We start from the raw sequence: 23662 nt of genomic DNA on the forward strand, positions 1-23662 counted from the left end.
AGCCTATGGTGGGTGCTCACTCAAACTACCACACCTCCAAATACTTAATTTCTATCCTTTCAGAGACGCAATTCCATAGGATAACTTAGAGAATCATGAGAAACTGGAGTCTCCGTGGGTAATATGCTCCTCAAGATTGCCAGACTCCTCCTAGCCAAGCCCTGCTCTGTCTAAGGGCAAAGTAGAGCCATAATAACACACTTTTTTAAAATCTATCATTTAGGAAAAATGACCCAGCCTATGATTGCTGCCTACTCTGCAAGCAAGTTTGCTCTGGATGGATTCTTTTCCACCATTAGAAAAGAACACTTAATGACCAAGGTCAATGTGTCCATCACTCTCTGTATCCTTGGCCTCATAGACACAGGTAAGGAAAAGACCCTGGAATAAGTGACCCCAAGTTGGTCTGTCAACCTTACCACATGGAAAAGAAGGGTCCCGTCTCCCTGAGGGTACCTTCTCGGTGGCAAGACATTAGCGACCAGAGCTAGAAGTGTCAGCCCTATCACTCCCCGATGCACTTCTGTCACTAGGGGAGTCGAGCCAATCTTGAGTCTCCTTTCTGTTCTTTGCATTCTCGGGGCATACTGAACTCTGAGCTCCTTATGCCCATGTGACCTCCCCCTGACCACTGCTATCCTATAAATGATACCCAACACCCACCCACGAACTTTTCTTACTGGACTCTACAGAAGTTGATTTCATGAGCTTCTCAATGTGATACACTGAGAAGGGTGTACATCTGACTGAACTGTGTTCCTTAGAAAGAACGATTGGTTCTGTTCAAAGAATCAAGGCCATGAGAAGCAAGAAAAGAACCTTCGCAGACTAATGAATAAGTGGGAGAAATTAGTACTGAGTGTGCTCTTGGGCACTAGCCAGGGGACGCTGGTAAACAAAACAAACAAGCAAACAAAAACAGCCAGTGACATTGTACTGCATCTATGGTGCCCAATTCTGGCATTGTGCAGGGTTATGAATGATGAGATGATTCATGTAAGGTGAGGGGTGAAAGGTGAGGGGTGAAAGGTGAGGGGTGAAATGGGACAGTGAGTGCAGGGGGTGAAAGGTGAGGGATAAAAGGTGAGGGGTGAAAGGTGAGGGGTGAAAGGTGAGGGGTGAAAGGTGAGGGGTGAAAGGTGAGGGGTGAAAGGTGAGGGGTGAAAGGTGAGGGGTGAAAGATGAGGGGTGAAAGGTGAGGGGTGAAAGGTGAGGGGTAAAAGGTGAGGGGTGAAATGAGACAGTGAGTGCAGCATTTATACATTTATCTAAAACACTCATCTAGGACTGTGAAAAACTTTTGTTTAAGGAGTAGCTGAGGATCTGGGGCGGTGGCTCAGCTGGTAGACTGCTCATCTAGTACTCATGTGGAACTGAGTTCAATTCCTAGCACCACATAAACTATGTAAGACAGAACATACCTGTAATCCCAGCACTCAGGAAGTAGATACAAAAGGATTAGAGTCATTCTCAGCTATATAGTGAGTTCAAGGACAGCCTGAGGTACATGAGACCTTGTTTGGTTGGTTTTTTTTGTTTTGTTGTTTTTTTTGGGGGGTTTTTTTGTTTGCTTGCTTGCTTTGGTTTATTTTTTAAAGGAATAACTGAGTAGTGATTATAAAACAAACTGGAACCCAGGTGACATGGAGATAAAGGGGAGGGTGCATCTGAAAGATGTGACCCACAGGAAGAGACAATTCCCAGCAGCCCTTTCTCTGTGGCTGTGGTCAGGGCTGACAGGGACTCAAAGCCTAGTTCTACTTTGCCTTCTGCAAAGCAGTGGGTCATTGTCAAAACATGTTCTTTGCCATCTACACTTCACATCAGCTATTTAGTCCCCATTCTGCACCCCATGTTAATGTGCCACCCCAACCAAAACACTCAGAGAACATTTCATTTGGACGCCTAATATGTCACCTGCCCTGCAGATCCCCATCCAGGGAGGCAGACCTCTGCCAGCCAGTCTTCTTTTGTCAACACTGAACGTACCCAGCTGTCTAAGGGTCTTCAGAGGGACTGTGGGACTCAGACATGAGCGTGTAAAGGTCTATGAGTCTCTGTTACGCAAGCTCCGCTAACCCTGGATTAACCCATTCCTTCCTGTGGCCTGCAGAAACAGCTATGAATGAAGTCTCTGGGATACTCCGCAAATCAGCTGCTCCCAAGGAGGAGTGCGCCCTGGAGATCATCAAAGGCACAGCTCTTCGCAAAGATGAGGTATACTATGACAGCTGGTCTTGGACCCCAGTCTTGCTTGGAAACCCGGGAAGGAAGATCATGGAATTTCTTACATTACGGAGTTATGATAGGGCCCTGTTTGTAAGCAACTAGGAATTCCTGAGGCCTGGTGAAGGGTCTTGAAACACTCTTGCCTGATATTTCTGTGAACCCTACCCACAAAAGCATCTTTTCAGCGATACACAAATTTTGGAGGTACACCTCATTATGAGGAATTCTTGCAACACTTACACAGTGAAAATGTAACTATAATAAATATCACAAACCACTTTGGAGCCTGCGGTTGTGAACTTGATTGTAACTATGGATAGACATACACAGTAGTCATATCAACTTTACCTCATACAGGATAAAACAATCCTGCCTAATGTAACATTAAGTATAATAAAGGTAATATCAACTTTGTAAATGCAAAGCTGGTAACTATGTATTGAGTTTATTCAACATGCTTCTTTTAAAACCATAATCTAAACAAACGAAAAGTTCCCACATTTATTTCCTGTGTTGTGGTCTGGACTTATTATGAGTTAGAGACATGACATCACCCTTCTTTTTGGCAAGCACCCTGTCTTTACTGTCTCTGTGTATTTCAGATGCTCCTCACACATCCACACATTGCTCGTTTGGGCATGGACCACTGAGGCAGCTCAGAAAGCTGGAGCTCCTGGGAATACAAAGTCACAGACTTAGCCTGCTCTATGCTGTTTAACCTAACAGTCCCGAGGGTTCACTTGGCACCCATGCATGGCCAGTATGCTCAGGTGAGGATCTGAAGGATGGAGTGGAGGAATCGGAGCTCAGACCCTGTCACTCACTTGACAAATACTCACCAAATAACTGCTGAGCATCATGTGACAGCAGTGCAGTGGGAAACAAACACCAGCCATATTACCATTCCACAAAGCCCTTTGAGTGGTCAGGACACAACAAGTAAGAGATGGTACCTCTTGATGCATGATTTCTGTGGCATTTAATAAAAGGGTCCCAGGGGCCATGCAGTTGGCTGATAAGCACTTTTACCATACAAGCATCACAACCTTATCCTAATACCCCAAAACCATAATAAAAAGAGGAAAACTCAAAAGTTGTTCTCAGACCAGGTGGTGTTGGCACTTCTTTAATCCCAGTGCTTGGAAGACAGAAGTGGGTAGAGCTCTGAGTTCAAGGACAGCCTGGTCTATGGATCAAGTTTCAGGGCAACCAGGAGCTATGGTGTGGGTGTGGGTGTGTGGGTGTGTGTTTGCGGGCACACCACACATGAGTTTTAAGATTTAACAGTTTCAAGGGGGTGTAACCCACAGAAGCATAAAGAAGTGTGGAAGTCCAAACTGCGCAGTGTCTACAGTCAGCTCCAGCACCTTCCACAGAGACACCTGTAGAAACAAGAGGAGAAGTGTGTCCCAGGGACAGAAAGATTGGAGTATGTCACATGACAGGATCTGTAATAGTCCCAGGAGGAATCAGTCACCGACTCAGGTCCTCGAAGCTGGGGGCACAAAGACATGACTTCCCTCCTTCCTCTCCCTGTCACCCCTGGACAGTGCTTCCCCATTCGTGGGCGACACAAAAGAATAGACGATTGTAGGACATTCAGGTCAGCCTCCCTGGGTGCTAAGCAGGCTGGTGAGTAATTTAAAGTACTAGGGGAGTGAGAAGGCTTATACACTCAGCAAAAAATGCAACTCTCCCAAACTTGGGGCTTCCCTGGTAAAGGATGCTGGAATCTGAGAGCTTGGGGGAAATTCCATTCATCTACCTTCAAATTCCAATGCCTACACAGAATAACATTTCAGAGCATATCAAAAGTCAAGTGTGGCTGTCATCTGAACTCCCAGGACATGGGGCCATGAGGACGGTGAGTTGGAAGTCATCTTGAGCTACACAGTAAGAACTTGTGCTGAATTTAAAAGAAGAGAAAGAGGAGGAAGAGGAGGAGAAGGATGGAAGCAGGAGGTATGAAGGAGGAGGAAGAAGAGAAACCAACTAAGCCTGCCAGCTCCAGTGACAGGGAGAAGAGAGGATGCATAGGGATGGTCTCTTCTTAGAGGGAGGTCCTGTCTGTGCAAGTCAGCAGGAAGGCTCCAACTGCACTGTGTATGAAGAAGTGGACCAATGTAAAGTCTGGGTCCTGATTAGATCATGTACCAATCCACAAGCACAAACTGCCCACAGCAGCACACTATGGTCTCACGTGTGTATAATATATTTTAATCATATCCACCCCTAATTGCCTTCTTCCTTCTAACTACCCCTTTATGATTTCATTTCTTTTTTCTGTGTCTGTCTCTGTCTGTCTCTCTGTCTCTCTCTGTCTGTCTCTCTCTCTCTCTCTCTCTCTCTCTCTCTCTCTCTCTCATGAACCAGTGAGTTTCATCAGAGCTGCCTACAGAACTGTGAGGAAGAGTTATTTGCAGGAGCATGCGCATCTTACTGGTCATCCCACTTCAATTCTTCCCACTTTAAAAAAAAAATGCTTCTCCTCTTGTAAGCCCTTCCTCCTTCCGTGGCTGATGCTGTCAGGCCCAGTATCAGTCATGTATCCTGTAGGAAATGGCAGCTGCTATGAATTCAAGAGTACCACAGCCATGTCACCACTGAAAGACATCATTTTACAACATTCCATGCTACGCTATGGCTCTAACCACGTTCCTGCCCGTTCTTCATTGATATTCTGGGCACCAGAGCAGTGGCACAGCATTTTGGCCAGTTAACAAGTCTCGACGGTAACCAATCGGCAACAGCACAGGTCTGTGAGGATAAACATGGTTATTTAGGAGGCAGTTCAGTAGGTGCATCATATCCACTTAGCAAAACACAGCTGTCAATTCCCCCACTAGGACCTGTGACCTCCTCAGCCACAGACTTTTGACTCGCTTACGAAATCAGACATCATGAATTCCCACCTTTGATGTGGGCTCCAAATCCCATCAGAAAGAGATTGCTTATCCCAGTAACAGAACTGACACCATTGCACCAATCAGTCCTGAAACTCGTGGGTCGATGAGGATTCCCCTTCACAGCAAGGAGGCAAGGCACAGATTCCTTTCCTAAAGGATGAAGTCAAGACCAAGCAGGGACAGAATCTGCTTGGAGGTAGGCGAAAAGTCTTTTCTTTTAAAAGCAATTTCTAGGAGCACTTATTTATGTATGTGGGTATTTTGCCTATATGTTCATGTAGTCCACTCCGGGGCCAGAAGAGGGTATTGGATTTCCTGAAACCAAAGTAACAAATGATTGTGAGCCATTGTGTGTGTGTGTGTGTGTGTGTATGAGTATATGTGCATGTGTGTGTGTGCATGAGTGTGTTGTGCATGTGTGTGTATATGTGTGTGTGCATGAGTGTGTATGTGTGCATGTGTGTGTGCATGTGTGTGTGTGTGTGTGTGCTGGGAATCAAGCCCAAACTCAGACCCTCTGCAAAAACAGTAAGTGTTCCTCAGTTCCCTGGAACCCTTTATTATTTATTTTACTTTATGTGTATATTTTGCTACGTGTGTATAGTAGAAAATATTAAAAATCCTGGCCCAGGGTTTCTTCCTCACCTTTAACCACTTATGTTCCTAAATGAAAAACACACACAGCCTTTTATATTTTTAAATATTCCTTAGTCCGCTGTGATAGTTTGTACATGCTTGGCCCAGGGAGTGGCACTATTTAGAAGAGTGGCCTTGTTGCAGTGGGTATAGGTATGGGCTTTAAGACCCTCATCCTAGCTGCCTGGAAGCCAGTACTCTGCTAGCAGCCTTCAGATGAAGTTGTAGAACTCTCAGTTCTGCCTGCACCATGCCTGCCTGGATGCTGCCACATGCTCCTGCCTTGAAGATAATGAACTGAACCCTTGAACCTGTAAGCCAGCCCCAGTTAAATGTTGTCCTTAGAAGAGTTGACTTGGTCATGATGTCTGTCCATGGCAGTAAGACCCTAACTAAGACTGCAGCACTAGAGCTGGGCAGCTGCCCACCCTTCGTGCTGTTAGAATCCATTTCTCTGTCCATAACACTGATGTATTTCTTACTATTTACTATGTTTCATCTGGGCTGCTCTTAGCTTCAATTGGCCAGTCCGCAGGGCCACATTCCCTGCATCCCTACACCATAATGGGGCCCCTCCTCTCTATATATCTCTCTATCTCTCTCTGTCTGTCTGTCTGTCTCTCTCTTTCTCTGTCTGTTTCTCTCTGTGTCTGTCTCTCTCTCTCCCCTCTTGCATGTTTTTCTTCTTCCATAACAGCTCCTTTCTCTTCTTTCTCCTTTCCTTGTGGTTTCTCTCTCTAAGCCCGTGAAAACTCAACACCACCTATGTCTCTTCTGCCCAGCTATTGGCTGTCAGCATCTTTATTCACCAATCAGAATTAACTTGGGGACAGGGTCCCAGAGGCTATGCACAGACTCCAGGTCTTGGGGGCTGCACTTAGGGTGACAATAGAAGATAAAAGACAAGACCCAATATTTGTATATGTACCACTGGTGCCTACAGAGGTCAGAAGAAGGCATCAGATCCCCTGGAATTAGAGTTACAAATGGTTAAAAGCTGCTACAGGTTCTGGGAGTCAATCCTCTTCAAGAGTAACAAGTGGGGTTGGAGGGATGGCTCTCTTCCAGATGTTCTGAGTTCAATTCCCAGCAGGCTCACAAGAATCTGTAATGGGATCCCCATGCCTTCTTCTAGTGTATCTGAAAACAGCTACAGTGGATAGATAGATAGATAGATAGATAGATAGATAGATAGATAGATAGATAGATAGATAGGTAGATACATAGATAGATAGATACATAGATAGATAGATAGATAGATAGATAGATAGATAGATAGATAGACAGACAGACAGACAGCAAGTAAAAATTACCTTAACCACTGAGAAACACTACCTGTTTCTTCAGCCCCTTGCTTTATTTTGTTGCTTGTTTTGTGGTTTGTTTGAAGCAGAGTCTTGTTATATCTGTAATCTGAGTTGGTCTCTAACTCCCCACCTTATCTCCTTTGTCTTCTGAACCCTAACAGATGTGTTGCCCCACACCTGACAGAAGCAATTAATCCCTTTCTTAATGAGGCTTTTCCCTAGAATATAGAAGGAAGGGTCAAAAAGTAGGTCTGAGAATGAAACTGTCCACACCCCACAGCTTGCCTTTCTCATTAGCATGCCATTAAAATTCCACCATCTTTATCAGCATACTTTCTCTCATAGCAGGATACTCTTGTCCAGGAAGATCAATGTTGCAAGCCCATTTTCAAATGCTCGACTTTTCAGTGGGAAGCAACGAATGACTGTTGCTCCTGAAGATCTGGAATTTTCAGCATAAGTGTAGGACACCTCCCTATGAGTTATTGCTCAGGGATACCCCCAAAGTTCCCCCAAACAACACAGCCTGTTCCCATTGCTTATGCTGCCCACCAGAACTATATCGGAAGGGAAGATTCTGTTGCTGAAGACACCACACTCTTGTGTAATACGCTTAGAAAAATCAAGCCGCAACTGATCTAGAAACTTCCTCCCTACTGGCGAATTTTTATAGTGCAAGAAGGTGCTGTGTACAGAGCTGTGGAGGGAAAATCATTAATACCCTTGCCCAGCTATGAACCCTGCAGGTTATAACATGGACCTGCTAAGCAAGATGTGCCCAACAGTGTAGTTGTAGCAGGACAATTGTGAAGGTAACCCATCACTTTCTGATTAGATTTGAAGCCTGGTCCATGGGAGAGAATCCATGCCTGGTAATTCCAAAGCTGGTCTAAAGGTCACAGCTGGGGGGGGGTTGAAATAAAGATGTTGTCAAACATCCTTCTAAGTGTTTATAGCCATAGATTAGTGGTGATCTTAGCCTTAGTGAAAGCTTCTTCTCTGGAGAGGGCAACATGTAAGGCACACTCATAACTAGCCAGTGGTGGAAATAAGTGACTGATAAATGCTCAGCCTTAAATGGGGTGTTTCTACCTCCTCCAAGGCTCAGGGACCACAATGCGAAATGGAGCAGACAGAATGTTAGAGCCAGAGGATGGGAAAGGGGACTGTGAAACGCCATTTTTCTGGGCATGACATGGCTACTACCCTCATTGACTCTTGGCAGCGGCAGCTGTCTACATGGGGCCTGCACAGAACTAGGCCCATCAACGTTCAAGATTCATAGGGGATGGGTCATAGGGGAACTGTTGGCTGCTGATGGCTGCTGAAGGAAGGACAGGGCACTGTCTTCAGTGGTGTACCTTACTTCTGAGCACACTGTGCTCAAGTCCAGAGCTCCACACCCATGCCATGCCCATGTGGGCAACCTTGATTAAACTCGGTGGCTCATGAAAAAAAAAAAAAAAAAAAAATATATATATATATATATATATATATATATATACATATATATATATATATATATATATATATATATATATATATATATATGAAATTGTCAAAGAATAAAGCTAATTAAACCCAATGCTTTGACTGCCCTGGGCTTACCAGTCCCAATCTACTCCACTGTGATCTTATCCAGCCATCACAGAGCCTCAAGACCAAACCTGGCCTTGAACTCTCGCATGGCATGTTCTTGCCTGTATAAGCTACACATCAGCTATGTTTGATGGATAGTCACTTAGGAAACAGGTAGCCCACAGGAGGCAGTCGGATGGTGGTTGTCTTCTTCCTCTCCTTCCTCTTCCTCTTCTTCCTTCTCCTTCCTCTTATTCTTATTCCTCCTCCTCTTCTTCCTCTTATTTCTCCTCTTCTTTATCTTCCTCCTCTCCCTCTTCCTCCTCTCTTTCCTTCTCTTCTTCCTCCTCCTTCTCCTTCTTCCCTTCCTCCTCCTCTTCTTCTTGAGGCAGGTTCTCTAGACCATTATATCCTCAAACTGGCTATATAGCTAAGGATGACACTGAATTTCTGATCCTCCTGCCTCCAACATGGTGCACCACCATGTCTTATGTGTGTGGTGCTAAGGATCAAGACCATGACCTCTCGAATGTCAGACAAGATTCTACCATCTGAACTATATACCACCTGAGAAATCCTCTTCGGAGTCTTTATTCGGTTCTTAATCTGCTTCCCAGCCCTTTAGCTATCAGCCTCATCTCTCAGTGTGGGTGTGAGAGCTCCATCAGTACCAGCCCACAAAAGCCCTTGTCACAGAACAGGTGCTACTTGAAGGGACCTGTCCTTCCTAGTTTGTGTTACCATAGGGACCTGTATGTGAAGATGCCAGCTTGCACCTCCCATGTCACATGAAACCCTGATGTTTATCACTCAACTCTCACCGAAATTGGTACAAAAGCTCAACCTCGATCTGTGGGCTCTAGAAGTAATTTGTTTCCCACTGAAAATATCAGTGAGCAACACAGCATCTAATTATTATTTCAGAGAAAAGAAAAGGTGAGTCTCACATTGGCTGCTCATGAGAGACATTGGGAGATGGTCTCGTGGTTCCACGGTGCTCCCTCCTGACCCCATCTCTCAGAGCCTCCCTTTCCTTTTCCCCTCACTTATCATGTACAAGGCTGATTGTACCTTAAGGCCGGCCATATATTTTTAACAAAAAGTTTCTTTGTACTAAGAAATTACGTTAACTATTAAGAAATAACAGTTTCATAATGAAAGCAAAGTAAGAGATCTAGAAAATGAAATAATAGGTCAGCCAAACATAGTCATGCTACTAATTATTAAAAAAAGTAAGAAATTACTAGAATTTTTGTATGCTAGTCTTGCTAATTTGAGACATGTTTGATAACTAACCTTTTAATTAAAGCTTCAATATTGCAACAACAAAGAAATAACGAGGGGAACATTTTGTAAGATACAGAGTAATTGGAGTTGGAAATCAATAGGGTATCACTATATTTCATTGTGCACATGTATAAAATAGCAAATACTAATAATCATTAATAATAAAGAAAAATGATAGTTTTACACACAGAGACACAAAAGAAATAACAGTTTCACTAAAGGTAACATTTGCTTTGAATAAAAGACCTCTGTGCCATGGAGTTTAAAGAGGACCTAAAAGGTTAGCAGGCCCTCCGAGCCTTTTCCACAATGCTAGCCCGTGAGTGAGCCTGCTTCCTTCTCATTGGCTCTAGTTTCCCAGGCTCAGCTGTACAGGTGCAAGCATTCCTAGGTTTGGGTTTTCATCGATGTGACACAGCACAGGACAGAAAACTGGGTATGGTAACACATGCCGGTAATCCTAGCACTCAAGGGGGAGGGGGGCGAGGAGGGGAGAGGGTTGTGGAGATGGGGGGGGTTGCAGGGGAGGGGGGACGGGGGGATTAGCGGGGTGGGGGAGGAGGATCAGGAGTTCAAGGCACTCCAGATACACAAGGAGTTCAAGGCCAGCTGGGCTATGGTGAGAGCTTGTCTCAAGAAGAAGGTGTGGGAGGAGGGGAAGGAAGAAGAAGAAATAAAAGAAAAGAAGAGGAAGAGCTCAAGGAGGAGAACTGGAGGAGGAGCTGGAAACAGAGGAAGAGAATGGAGAAGAAAGGAGTTGGAGGAGTTAGAGGAGGGGGAGGAGCTAGAGGAGAAGGAACTAGAGGAGGAGGAGGAGGAGCTTCAGGAGGAGGAGCTAGAGGCTGTTCTGATGCACAACTTCAGAAGTTCATATCCACAGCACCTGGCCCTTGATAGTGGGCTGTGGTGACACGGAGCGGTATGGCAGGAGCACGTTGGAGTGAAGCTGCTCACCCACCGTGAAACCATACATAAAAGAGGCCAGGGACAAGAGGTGCCCTTCAATCCAGGCACAAGTGTCATCTCAACATTGGGCGGTCAAGGCCAGAGGGTCAGGAATTCAAGGTCATCCTTGGCTACATAGCAAGTTCAGCTTGGGTTACATCTGACGCTGCCGCATGACACAGAATGACCAGCTCCCTCCGACGACGAGGCCTCGCCTACTCAAGATTCCAACACTTCCCAAAAAAGCACGAGCAGCTGAGCATAGGCTGTCAACACGAGCCTACGGGGGCATTTCATGCCCAACTCATAATAAACTGAGACTTATTTCATAACAACCACAAGCACGGGGAGATACAGGCCGAGAAGGACAGTTCTCGGGATCCTAGCATGTTCAACACACCAGCTGTCAGCACATGCTGGGGGCTGTGCTGGGTCTCAGCCTGTTCTTGGAAAACTGTGGCTCCTCCCTCTTCTGAATAAACAGTACGCATCAAAGATCATGTGCATTGGGTAAAAGGGGAGCCTGAGGGGGTGACTCACAGCTTCCCACCAGCTTCTCACAAATGGCTACTCCTTAGGACCCTGAGTTCTCACCTAGCCACCAACCTTTCCCTAGAGCTTCTGGGCCACTGTTCTCCAATTGACTGCTCTAGGCCACCATCTCAGACCCACCCCCAGCACAGCTGCTACGCTTTGAATATGTCTCCAAAGCCCTTGTATTAAAACTGCCTCAAGTATGGCAAGGCTATACTCCTTCTTGTAATCCCAGGATTTAGGAGAGGAAGGAAGGAGGGACCAAGTAGCTCGAAATTGGCCTGTGTGTAACTGGTAAGTAAGGTCTGTAAGGACCCAAGGATGTCAGAGAGTCTATGTCTTTGTAAATAGATGTTGCCTTAAGCTAAGGCTGGGGTTTACAGCATAACCCTACATTCCCATACACCCCAACTCCAAGCCTTCCCTTTTATTAAGTCTCACAGATTATCAGCACATCCGTAAAGGCGAAACTCACACTTGGACTCACTCTCTTGTTATATGTTCTATGAGTCTCAATAAATGTGTGACATATGTACGCCACCACACCACCACGTAAGGCGGCTTCACTCACCCCCAAATCCCCGTGCCCCACCCAGGCACAACTTGCATGCGCACGCACAACCTGATCTTTTAACTTTGGAGATATTTTTCAAAAAAAAAAAATGCCTTCTGAGAAGTTGGCAGAGGATGATGAGTCCTGGGGGGGGGATGTATGTGTAAACATTGCTACAATCAGAGCAAAGTCTAAAATATTCTAAAAAGCTGAATAGTGCGACAGTGATGTAAGCCTAGATCATGGAGTCTAGTTCCCCATGTCTCAATGAACAAGTTTTTTTTAACGTTGATCTACTTTAAATAAAAGTTTTGGTGGCATAAATAAAAAATATATAAATAAAGGTTAAATATAAATAAAAGTTATAGCGAGGCAAGACCTAGGTTGTTGACATAAATGTTTAGGTAAAACACAATGTAAAGTTCACATAAAATTTGCAGAAGTCTGACAGCCCTGAGGTAATGCTGTTGGTCATCCCTGTTATCCTGAAACCCCTTTAGGTCAGGGCTGGAGAGATGGCTCAGTGGTTAGAGCACTGACTGCTCTTTCAGAGGTCCTGAGTTCAATTCCAGTAACCACATGGTGGCTCACAACAATCTGTAATGGGATCTGATGCCCTCTTCTGATGTGTGTCTGAAGACAGCACACTCATATAAATAAAATAAATAAGTCTTAAGAGAAAAAAAAAAGTCCTTTAGGTCATGAAAATAACTATTTTCTTGTAGTTGCTGAAGATCTGTCAAGAATTTTCCTCAAAGTTATTCAAAGTCTTTTGTCATCTGGTTTTGGTTTTTCTTTGAAACATCTACAATCGAATTCATTTTTTAAAATACCAATAAATACTCTTCAAATACAGTTTCCCTGGTAGAACTAGATTTATTTTATAAACATATGGATTTTTCTTTGATTACTTTCGATAAGAATTGGTATTGCTGTAGAAAAAAGTAATTTTTTTGGTTCAAAATTATTCCCTCCACCCCAGGAATCTTTTTATTGATTCTTTGTGATTTCCCCATCATGAAGTTCAGTCCTGCTCATCTCCCCAATCCCTCATATCTGTCCTTTGCCTTTATAACTACCCCCAAATAAAGCGTGTGTGCGTGCAAACACACGCACACCGTAGAAAACATCTCATCATAGAAGCTGTAGTATGTCACCATGTGACTGCCCCACAGTATATTCCTCTGCCCACACATCTTTACTCGTAAATGTTTGTTGCAATGAGACATTAGTTTGGTTAGAAACCTCTGGCCTCTGTCACATCATCAATATTGGATCCTCGCCAGGACTCCTCCCAGTTATCCTGTTGTCACCCTGTGTCATGGAGATGATATCAATTTTGGGGTGGCCCAACTCGGAACCCTGGATCCGGGCCTGGATGGCTGCTAAGCTGGTGAGCCTGCCAGCTCTCCCTTGTCCACGCCACCAGCACGAGCTCTCTGGCATTGCTCAGGCTACGTCACCCGATGCATCCTCCTGTTCTTCTGTTCTTAAGATGGTGGTGCCCTCGGGGCCAGCGCATACACACCCATACCTCCAGAGCCAGCTCCACTGTGTTGCCCAGACAAGATGCAGGGCCCACTCTCTCAAGTGATGCAGCTAGTGGGGGGCAGGGCCAGCTCACCTGCTCTCATGACCCCAGGGTCATCTCCTCCAACTGCCACAGGTGGTGAGGGAAGAGGCGTGAGAGGTCATCAACCCACATCCATGACACTTCACGGCAGAACAGTGGTGGGGCCAGCTTCCCATACTCTCGCCCTCCGGGCTGGCTCACCTGTGCCCCCAACATCCTGGGTCAGCTCTGCTCTCCTGGCCAAGCAAGGTGTGCGGCCTCCACTGAGAGATGGAGCCAACACTCCAGAGCATAGTCACCAGTAAGGAACAAGGACAGTCATGCAAAGTCCCTGGACATCCACGTGATCCCCAGTGGCTGCCCTGACCATGTTCTTTAGTGGTAACAACACGGACCCCTGACATTGCTTATGCTGGCTGTGTAGCCACAGATGGAGGCATGGCTCTCTGAGGCAGCTCATGCTGGGACCTCACCACGGTCCCAGGTAGCAGGGATGGCCATATCACAGCAGCCTTCTCCTGTCCACCCTCAAGTCTCCAGGTCCACCTCTTTCTCTCTGGGCTGACCACCGCATACTCACATTGTGGTGGCTCCTGCTGCAGGCTGCTCACGTGGCTGGTAGGCCCCTGACATCTTCAGTCCGAACTGCATGGCAAGGTAGCAAGCAAGTGTCTTCTGCCTACCTATGCCTTGCACTGGAGGGCAGGTGGGGTGGTCTGCAGGTCTCTCTACAACCTCACCCACCCACTGTACCACCCAGGACAGGTGCAACAGGAAATCAACAGACCCTCACGACAGGACAGAGAACAGTCATGTGTCCACAGAAAAATGTCTCGATCAAAAAGGTAAGGGCCGTGGAAGTCACATGACTCAAAGCAGAGCCATTGTTGTCAACTTGAACAGCAAACAAGGACAGGCAAACAAGCAGGAGAAACATGGACTTGCACAGGTCGCCACAGACTTGTATAAATAGTGATTCAATGTGAACCTCTGCCTAGCAATTCGGTTTAGCCCCAGACTGACATGGGTGGAAGTCAAGGGGGACAGACCTCAGTCATGCAGGGTGAGCAAGCCTGAAAGCTACTACACCTCAGAGTTCTTGGGATCTCTGCTGGGGACATGAGGGAGGCAGACTCACAGAAGAAACACATACCAGTACTTAGTACAGACTCTGCCTGTGCAGGTACCTTTACAAGGAAAGCCAGCTTTAACAACATTATCTGACTGGAGAGTGTACAATGTGCACCAGGGCCTCTCTAATGGGGTAGAAAAGTACGGGGGGGGGCAAACATGACAAGATTGGTCTGGTTTGTATGACTTCCCAAGATCTTCCTCTGTGCCTGGAAGGGGCAGTTTAGCCCCAGTAGAGGTGATCTGACTTTTGCACAGAAACTGTAACTAATGTTTAGAAAAAAGGCACGGGGGCTAGGAGAGCATACAGTGACTGCATGGAAACTGAAAGCCAAAACTAACTCCCTGGAAGGAAGAGAGGTTGAAAAACACCAGGGTCAAGGGGTTCTAGAGCATCCCCCAAGCCGGTTTCAAAGTGTATTAACTGAAAGAGTTGGGTGGAGATACCATATGCCTGTGTGCTTGTGCTCTTTTGTGAGCGGATGCTGTTATGGGCAAGCATCTTCACATCTGGCTTGGGCAGTGCTCAGGATGGACCTCTTGAATGCTAGGAAAACATTCAGCCAACTAAACCACATCCTCACCCAATATACAAATGGATTTTTTAAATTGGATACATTTTATTTACAATTCAAATGCTATCCCTTTTCCTGGTTTCCCCTCCATAAACCCCCTATCCTATCACCCTTCCCCTGCTTCTATGGGGGTGCTCCTCCACCTCCCCTCCCTGACATTCCCCCACACTGGGGCATTAAACTTTAGCAGGACCTCCTCCCATTTAGCTTCTCCTCCCATTGATGCCCAAAAGGCCATCCTCTGCTACATATGCAGTTGGAGTCTATCCATATGTACTCTTTGGATAGTGGTTTTGTCCCTGGGAGCTCTGGTTGGTTGGTATTGTTGTTCTTTTGGGGTTGCAAACCCCTCCATTTTCTTCAATCCTTTCTCTAACTCTTCCATTGGGGACCCTGGTCTCAGTTCAATGATTGGCTGTGAGCCTCTGTATTTGTCATGTTCTGGCAGAGCCTCTCAAGAGACAGCTATATCAGGCTTCTGTCAGCATGAACTTCTTGGCATCAGTAACATTGTCTGGATTTGTTGGCTGTATATGGGATAGATCTCCAGGTGGGGCAGTCTCTGGATGGCCTTTGCTTCAGTCTCTGCTTCAAACTTTGTCTCCATATTTTTTCCTGAGAATATTTTTGTTCCCCCTTCTAAGAAGGACTGAAGCATCTGCACTTTGGTCTTTCTTCTTGAGCGTCATGTGGTCTATGCATTGTATCTTGAGTATTCTGAGCTTTTGGGCTAATACCCACTTATCAGTGAGTGCATACCGTGTGTGTGTGTGTGTGTGTGTGTGTGTGTGTGTGTGTGTGTGTGTGTGTGTTTGTGATTGGGTTACCTCACTCAGGATGATATTTACTAGTTGACTAAGAATTCCATGAAGTCATTATTTTTAATAGCTGAGTACAATGGAATACTACTCAGCTATTAAAAACAATGACTACAAATGGATTCTTAAACTGAGGATGTGCCAAAAAGTCCTACAACCACCCACACTGTATTACAAATGACAGAGCAAACAATAGTATTCCTGAGTCTCTGCTAGGTGACTGGCTAGAATATTTCAAGGCTCTCTTGCTTGGATAGACTTGCAGGCAACGGATTCAAGAATGAACCCCCAAGAGTACCACCACACCCAAAGCACAAGGCCTTAACTACCTGGTCTATCACTGGCCTCCTGCGTGCAGACAGGGGCAGCAGCACCACCCAGTGGTTGCATGCAGGTAGGCAGCATCACAGCATATAGAGCTTTCTGGAAAGGCCATCATCACTATTCAAGCCAGAGCCCAAGCAGAGATCATGGTCTGTGGGCCACAACCAGACCTGGGGAGGAAGAATCAGCCCCAATACCCTGATCTGCCCTGTCCCAGCCACCCAGGAGATTGGCTTGGAGCTGTGGGAACTAGTCCTGATTAATAGCAATCTTTACTGGCACTCTGAGAAAGGCACTGGGCCTGGCGAAAGGATGAGGGATAGAGCAGAGACAAGTTCTCTGCTGGGAAAACCAACCTTGGGGACAAGGGGACCTTGGGTATCTGTAGGCACATCCCAGGCCCCTTGCTCTCCTTATGATTCTCAAAGGACATGGAATTGCGTTCCTCTGCCAGCATCTTTGTCTTAGGATTTTATTGCTGTGAAGAAACTCCATGACTAAGGCAGCTCTTAGCTTACGGTTTTGGTCCAGTATGAAAATGATGGGAAACGTGGCATTATCCAGGCAGACTTGAGGCTGGAGAAGGAGCTGAGAGTTCTACATACTGATCTGAAGGCAGCCAGGAACATACTCTTTCTCCACACTGCATGGAGCTTGAGCATTAGGAGATGACCTCAAAGCCCACCTACACAGTGACACACTTCCTCCAACAAGGACACACCTCCTAATAGTGCCATTTCCCATGGACAAAGCACATTCCCCTACCCCACCTCTTCTGGCCAAAGTACTCTTCACTCCCTTTGCCTGCCCAACAGTTATTTGTGTGTCTTCCTGTCAAGATTCCCAAGCTTTACCTCATCTGACTCCTGCAGACAAGTTCTACAGGAGAAACTTGGAATCTAGAAATCTAGACACTGGGACACTAGGAATATCTCTTTTTTTTATACAATCATATGGCACATGTCCTTTAAAAATCTTAGCCAGGGAGCAGGGGGGTGACTCAGATGGTAGAGTACAGAGCTCTGGTTTCATCCCCTGCACCACATAAAGCCTGCTGTCATGTGCACACCTGCAATCTGATTTTTGAGAGGATTTGAATCGTAGACTCAATTCCTTGGTGATACAGTGAGTTTGACGCTGGACCGAGTCACATGTGGCCCTGTCTAGGAAAAAAAAGAAGGAACGTGGTTAATTGAGTTGTGTTAGATGAACTTTAAAAAAAAATCGCTTTAACTTTTGTCATCATCCTATGAAGTGAGAGGCTGCCTGCTTATTAATCTTTCAGGTGACCGCTTTAAAATTCTCTTTTTTATCTGCTATCTATATACTTACAACATTGTATCAAGTAAAAAGCAACCAAACATACACACTCTCACACACACACACACACACACACACACACACACACATCTATCTGTGTGTATCATAATCAGACCATTTCTCTATGAGGTAACTAAAAAATAATTTTTAAAAAGTACAGACAAAATGCACTAGTTTCCTTGGGTAGCTCCTTCCTTGTTGCAGTGTTGGAGATCTGAAGGAGGGTGCCTCTCTCACTATGACTGTTAAGTCACAAGCCAACAGTCCCAACTGCAGGTATCACTATAGTGGTATTGTGTTTGACTGCTGCTTGCTTTTTGGTTGGTTGATTGGTTGGTTGGTTGGTTGGTTGGTTGGTTGGTTGGTTGGTTGGTTGGCTGGTTTTGTGAGACAGGGTCTCATGAAGAGCAAGCTGGCCTTAAATTCCCTCTGTAGCTAAGGATGACCTTGAAATCTGATCCTCCTTCCTCCTAGACTCTTGGGTCATAGGCTATGTGGTGATATCAGCTCAGGTGGTGTCATAGACTAAAACCAGAACATCATGCAGGTTGGACAAGCACTACTCACTTGCAATGTTCCCCCAGCCTCTACTGAGTGTGCTGGCATCATTTTAGTAGCAACCTAAGGTAGTCGGGCAGTAGGAATTTTAAAATCTTTTAGTGCCAAACATGGTGGTATATACTTATAATCTCTGTAAAATACAGTCTCCCCAGACCTGGGGCTGAGCCCACCCTGCCCCAAAAGTATACCCCAATCCATGCCAATGTTATTGATATGACCACTTAGCAGTGAAGGAGTCTAAGCAGCAGAGAGATTGAATGTTTTTCCCTCTGAACGAGCATTTGTGGTAAAGCTAGTCCGGCTGAAATAGTACAACTCTCCAGCGATCTACGTCCCGGGCCACTGCTGTGGAAGAGAGACTTGGAGAGCAAGAGGCAGGGGTGCTCTGTAAATGAATCCTGCTACACTATACAGGGAAAATTCTGTACCCTTAGGATATCAAAGTTCATGTTCACCTTAACGGTGTGAACTAAGCTTTGTTTGTGTTGGATTTTCCAGTGCTTAATAATTACCACAAGTTGATGCTGGGGCACATGACATCTTTCCAATAATAAAGAAATCATTAAACAGCCCTAATGGTGAAATTATGGAGACATGAAATATATTTATAACTTGGTACCAAGTTTAAACAACAACAATAAAAAAAAACACACAATGATGGGTCCCACTTTTTTTTTTTTAAGTGGGTAACTGTAGACAGAAACTAACAGGACAAGAAAGGAAGGGAACTTAACTGTGTTGGGCAATAGAATTTTTTTAATCTTTTAGGGTCAAACGTGGTGGTGGACACCTATAATCCCATTGCTTGGCAAGACCAGAAGTTTAGTTTAAGACCACCTTGAACTATATGAGATTATCAGAAGAAATGTTTTAATGGTGCTATGTTATACTCAGTTTCCTGTGTGTGGCCTTCTCCCATAGGCTGACAGTGCAGTATACATTTCCTTCAGTGGGTCGGTTTAGAACAACTCCCCTGCACTGACATCTGTGACAGAGCATGCCGAATAAGAACAGATTTGAAAGGTGTGTGTCAAAAAGTAGAAAAGGCTCTTGGGAGGAAGAGACCCCCTCCAGAGTGGGGCACCATTTGTAACATACTTAGGATAGTTTAACCCAAGTTGGGCCTCTCAGATAAATAGTGACCACACTACTAAATAACCATCTTACTCTGGAGCCCAGGTCTCTAGAATCAGACAGTACACAAGCAGTCACCTCTGCTGAGTCCTTGGGACTCTGAGCCACCAGTGGGGGTTCTGATCTCAAAAACTGCAGGAATAAATGGCTTTTACGAGGCAAACAAGCAGAAGCACTTCATACCTTTGATGATAATTAAGGGATGATTTGCTAACTTGGTAATTTATATAAATATGTCCTTAAGTAAGGAATGATATTGCCTTATGTTAGCTCACACTGCCTGGAAGAAGAGGTGGGAGCTTAGGCTGCACCCTGAAAAGGTCGGACACTTTCCAGTGTAGAAAACAGCCCTGCGGGATGAGGGAAAATCTTAACTCGTGACTTCCTGGCAACAGAGGAGAGAGGAAAGACTCTGAGCTGCTCTAAAAACTAAGAGCAGTTTGTCCTGTGTTGGCTGGAAGGCCTCCTTTGTCAGCCTACCTTAACCTCACTTTTCTGTCAGTTACTACATATGTGTAGACCCATCCATACGTGATAAACTCCTCCCTAGGCCTGAGGATTTATCTCGAAGAATGTTAAAATTAAAGCCTAGTGACATCTGATTAAATAGTGACCAGCAAATCCTCTTATCAGCCTAGGACAAAAAGTAACTTGCCCTTTGCAATGCTAGGCCCTAAGAGCAGATCCTGTCATGGGGCATTATGGCAAGACTTCAGTTCTTCAGCACTGAAGCAGAGAGAGATTAGTTAGAAAGCAGGAACACATGTACCACAGTAAAACTCAAGGCAATTAGAAGTGAATCAAGCAGAGTCTTTAAAAACAAAATGGAGATTAGACAAGATCTCTTAAATTATTCCAGTGGCAAAAGTTAATGACAAGGGTGGAATCTAACCAAGATTAAACAGGGAAGATGCCCTTGCAGAAGCTACTGTGTGTGTGTGTGTGTGTGTGTGTGTGTGTGTGTGTGTGTGTTTCTACATACATGTGCATGTACATGTGTGTACGCATGCATCCAAGTGTGTGTGTTACTGGATGTATATATGTATGTGGTATGTGTATGACTGTGTGTGAAGTTGCAGTGAGCTTTGTGCAAGATTGTAGCTCAGGCTCTGGTGTAATTTTTTTAATGTAGGGTATGTGGGCTGGCGTCAGACTCCTTACATAGCAGAGAATGGCCTTGAACTCCTAATCTTCCTGCCTCCACTTCCAGAGCTCTAGGATTACATGCATACACCACCACACCCAATTTACATAGTACTACAGATGAATCTTGGCCTCTTGCATGTTAGGTGGATAGTAAACAGTTCTTTATAACAGGCACCTCAGAGAATTTATACAACAGGCACAGATCTTACTTACGGTGAACATTACTTACGTAGAAACTGAGACTTTTAGGTCTAAATGGCACTCCACCAACAAGGCCCACATAGACCACATGGAGGGATGAGTGTCTGTTCTGCCACAGATGTGAAATGCAACTGACTCCGTGTAACATATCAGGAAACCTTGCAATACAGGAGAGGAAGACCCTTACCTCCCTCCCGGTGAGTGGATGCTGGACCACTGCTTAGGTGTGTGGATATCTGATTAAATCGTGACCAGCAAAGCCTTTGAAAGACCAAAGAGCAACATCTTCGACAGACTAACAGCAGCCTGCCCACCCCAGACCTCCTGATACACTGAGGGTTTGTCAGTCCGTTTTCTCTCACCTTAAGGAACTCCCAAGAAGATCAGTTATGAAGAGAGAAGAGTTTGGAAGGTTCAGTCCATGATCAGTTACCTCAGACATTCCCGGGCCTGTGGTGAGGTGAACAGCACAGCAGAACTTCGTGGCAGGGCAAAAGCTCACCTCATGACTAGGAAATGGAAAGCGGAGAGAAGAGCCTGGATGGACTCTCCCCTCAGAGGACACGCTGCCAACCGTCTAACTGCCTCCCACTAAGCCCATCCCATAGATTCCAGCACCTTCCAGCAGTACTGAGGTGAGGAGCCAGGCCCTGAGCTGTGGGACTTTGGGGGATCCAAACTACATCAAATACTTCAGATACCACTAATATACTAATAAAAGTACCCGAAGCTTTATTCTAGAATAAATTACTTGGGCTTAGAATGCACTCATGTATCCATGCACCCATGCACCCATGAAGTCATGTATCCATGCACCCATGAAGTCATGTATCCATACACTTATGTATCCATGCACCCACGCACCTATGTACCCACGCACCCATGTACCCATGCACTCATGTATCCATGCACCCATGCACCCATGCAGTCATGTATCCATGCACCCATTTATCCATGCAGTCATGTATCCATACACCCATGTATCCATGCACCCATGCACCCATGCAGTCATGTATCCATGCACCCATGTATCCATGCACCCATGCAGTCATGTATCCATGCACACATGTATCCATGCACCCATGCACCCATGCAGTCATGTATCCATGCACCCATGTATCCATGCACCCATGCAGTCATGTATCCATGCACCCATGTATCCATGCACCCATGCACTCATGTATCCATGCACACATGTATCCATGCACCTATGCACCCATGCAGTCATGTACCCATGCACCTATGCACCCATGCAGTCATGTATCCATGCACCCATGCACCCATGCACTCATGTATCCATGCACACATGTATCCATGCACCTATGCACCCATGCAGTCATGTACCCATGCACCTATGCACCCATGCAGTCATGTATCCATGCACCCATGCACCCATGCACTCATGTATCCATGCACACATGTATCTATGCACCTATGCACCCATGCAGTCATGTACCCACACACCCATGTATCCATACACTCATGCACTCATGTATCCATGCACCCATGCAGTCATGTATCCATGCACCCATGCACCCATGCAGTCATGTATCCATGCACCCATGTATCCATGCACTCATGTATCCATGCACCCATGCACCCATGCACCCATGCAGTCATGTATCCATGCACCCATGCACCCATGCAGTCATGTATCCATGCACCCATGTATTCATGCACTCATGTATCCATGCACACATGTATCCATGCACCCATGCACCCATGTACCCATGCACCCATGCATCCATGCACTCATGTATCCATGCACCCATGCACCTATGTACCCACGCACCCATGTATCCATACACTCATGCACTCATGTATCCATGCACCCATGCAGTCATGCACCCATGCCACGTGACTTCGAGCAAGCATAAACATATTATGGTAAACAGTAGCATGGGTGTAGCACCCAATGAGTGCCAAGCCCTAAAAAAGATGTTGATCTCTGTATACATTTCTATATAGTTTTTAGTAAAGTCCAGAGAATCTATAGCAGTTCTGATACAATCTCCTGCCTCCCTCTCACCCTAGGCACCTCCCTGATCTGGGTTCTAGTGTAAGAATCCTCTGACTGTGTGCTTCCTTCCTTCCTGCTTCTTGCCTTTCTCTCTTCAGAGAATGAAAAGGTAGCAGTCATGAAGAGGACTGTGGTAAATCTGCAGGTTAACCAAACTTGTCCTAGCTACTTGAACATCTCATTAACTCACACCTGCCTCACGCCTGCCTCACACATGTCAAACTGAACAGTCACAATAACCACCTCAACCATCTGACCTCCAATCCGAGTGGCTTGTTCAGAAGGTTCCAGAGCTGTCCATGAATCTGCACCAACTCAGTTTCCTGATTATCGATCCTGAGTTGCTCTGGAATTTCCCATTTGTAATAGCTTATTTTTAATGGATCAGTTCCCTTTGATCTTCTCCACGATTTCACTGGGATTTTTTTCAGATTCTTCTGGCTATCTGCCTTCTGACATCTAGCCACCCATACTACACACCTCCACACTGCCTCATAAAGAAATGAATCCAGGATGCCCTCAAGGATCTGAAACTCCACAAATCATACAAGTCCTTCAGACCACAGGAGACTATCCAATGTCAACATCGGGAAGAGGTACCTAAATGAAAGAGAGACTCCAAACAGCTCAATGGTATGTGGAACATCCCTACTGGGTCTTATCCAGGGAAGTGGCAAGGAATTCTAGCCCAGAATTCATCCCTGAAAAAAAAAATTTAATAGGATTTTATGTAGCTCAGGCTAGCCTTGAACTTAATATATAGCTAAGGATGATCCTGACCTCCTGGTTCTCCTGCCTCTACTTCTTCAATGCTGGGATTTCAGGGCTGGCTTTTAATGCTGGGGATTAAAACCAGGGCTTTGTGCTTGCTAGGCAAGTAAGCA

The 23662-nt window shown here is 45.5% G+C and overlaps 1 protein-coding gene across 1 annotated transcript in view; it reads left to right on the forward strand.

Moving 5' to 3' along the window:
* The window catches only part of HSD11B1 (hydroxysteroid 11-beta dehydrogenase 1), a 42857-nt gene extending 40235 nt beyond the window's left edge, over window positions 1-2622 (forward strand). Inside the window, exons 6-7 of the mRNA XM_080941477.1 lie at window positions 224-367; window positions 2114-2622. Coding sequence (XP_080797603.1) covers window positions 224-367; window positions 2114-2331 — 362 coding nt within the window. The 3' untranslated portion in view covers window positions 2332-2622. The remainder of the gene's footprint in view (window positions 1-223; window positions 368-2113) is intronic.
* The last annotated feature ends 21040 nt before the right edge of the window (window positions 2623-23662 follow it).

Source organism: Micromys minutus, assembly GCF_963924665.1.
Source record: "Micromys minutus genome assembly, chromosome: 1".
NCBI lineage: Eukaryota > Metazoa > Chordata > Mammalia > Rodentia > Muridae > Micromys > Micromys minutus.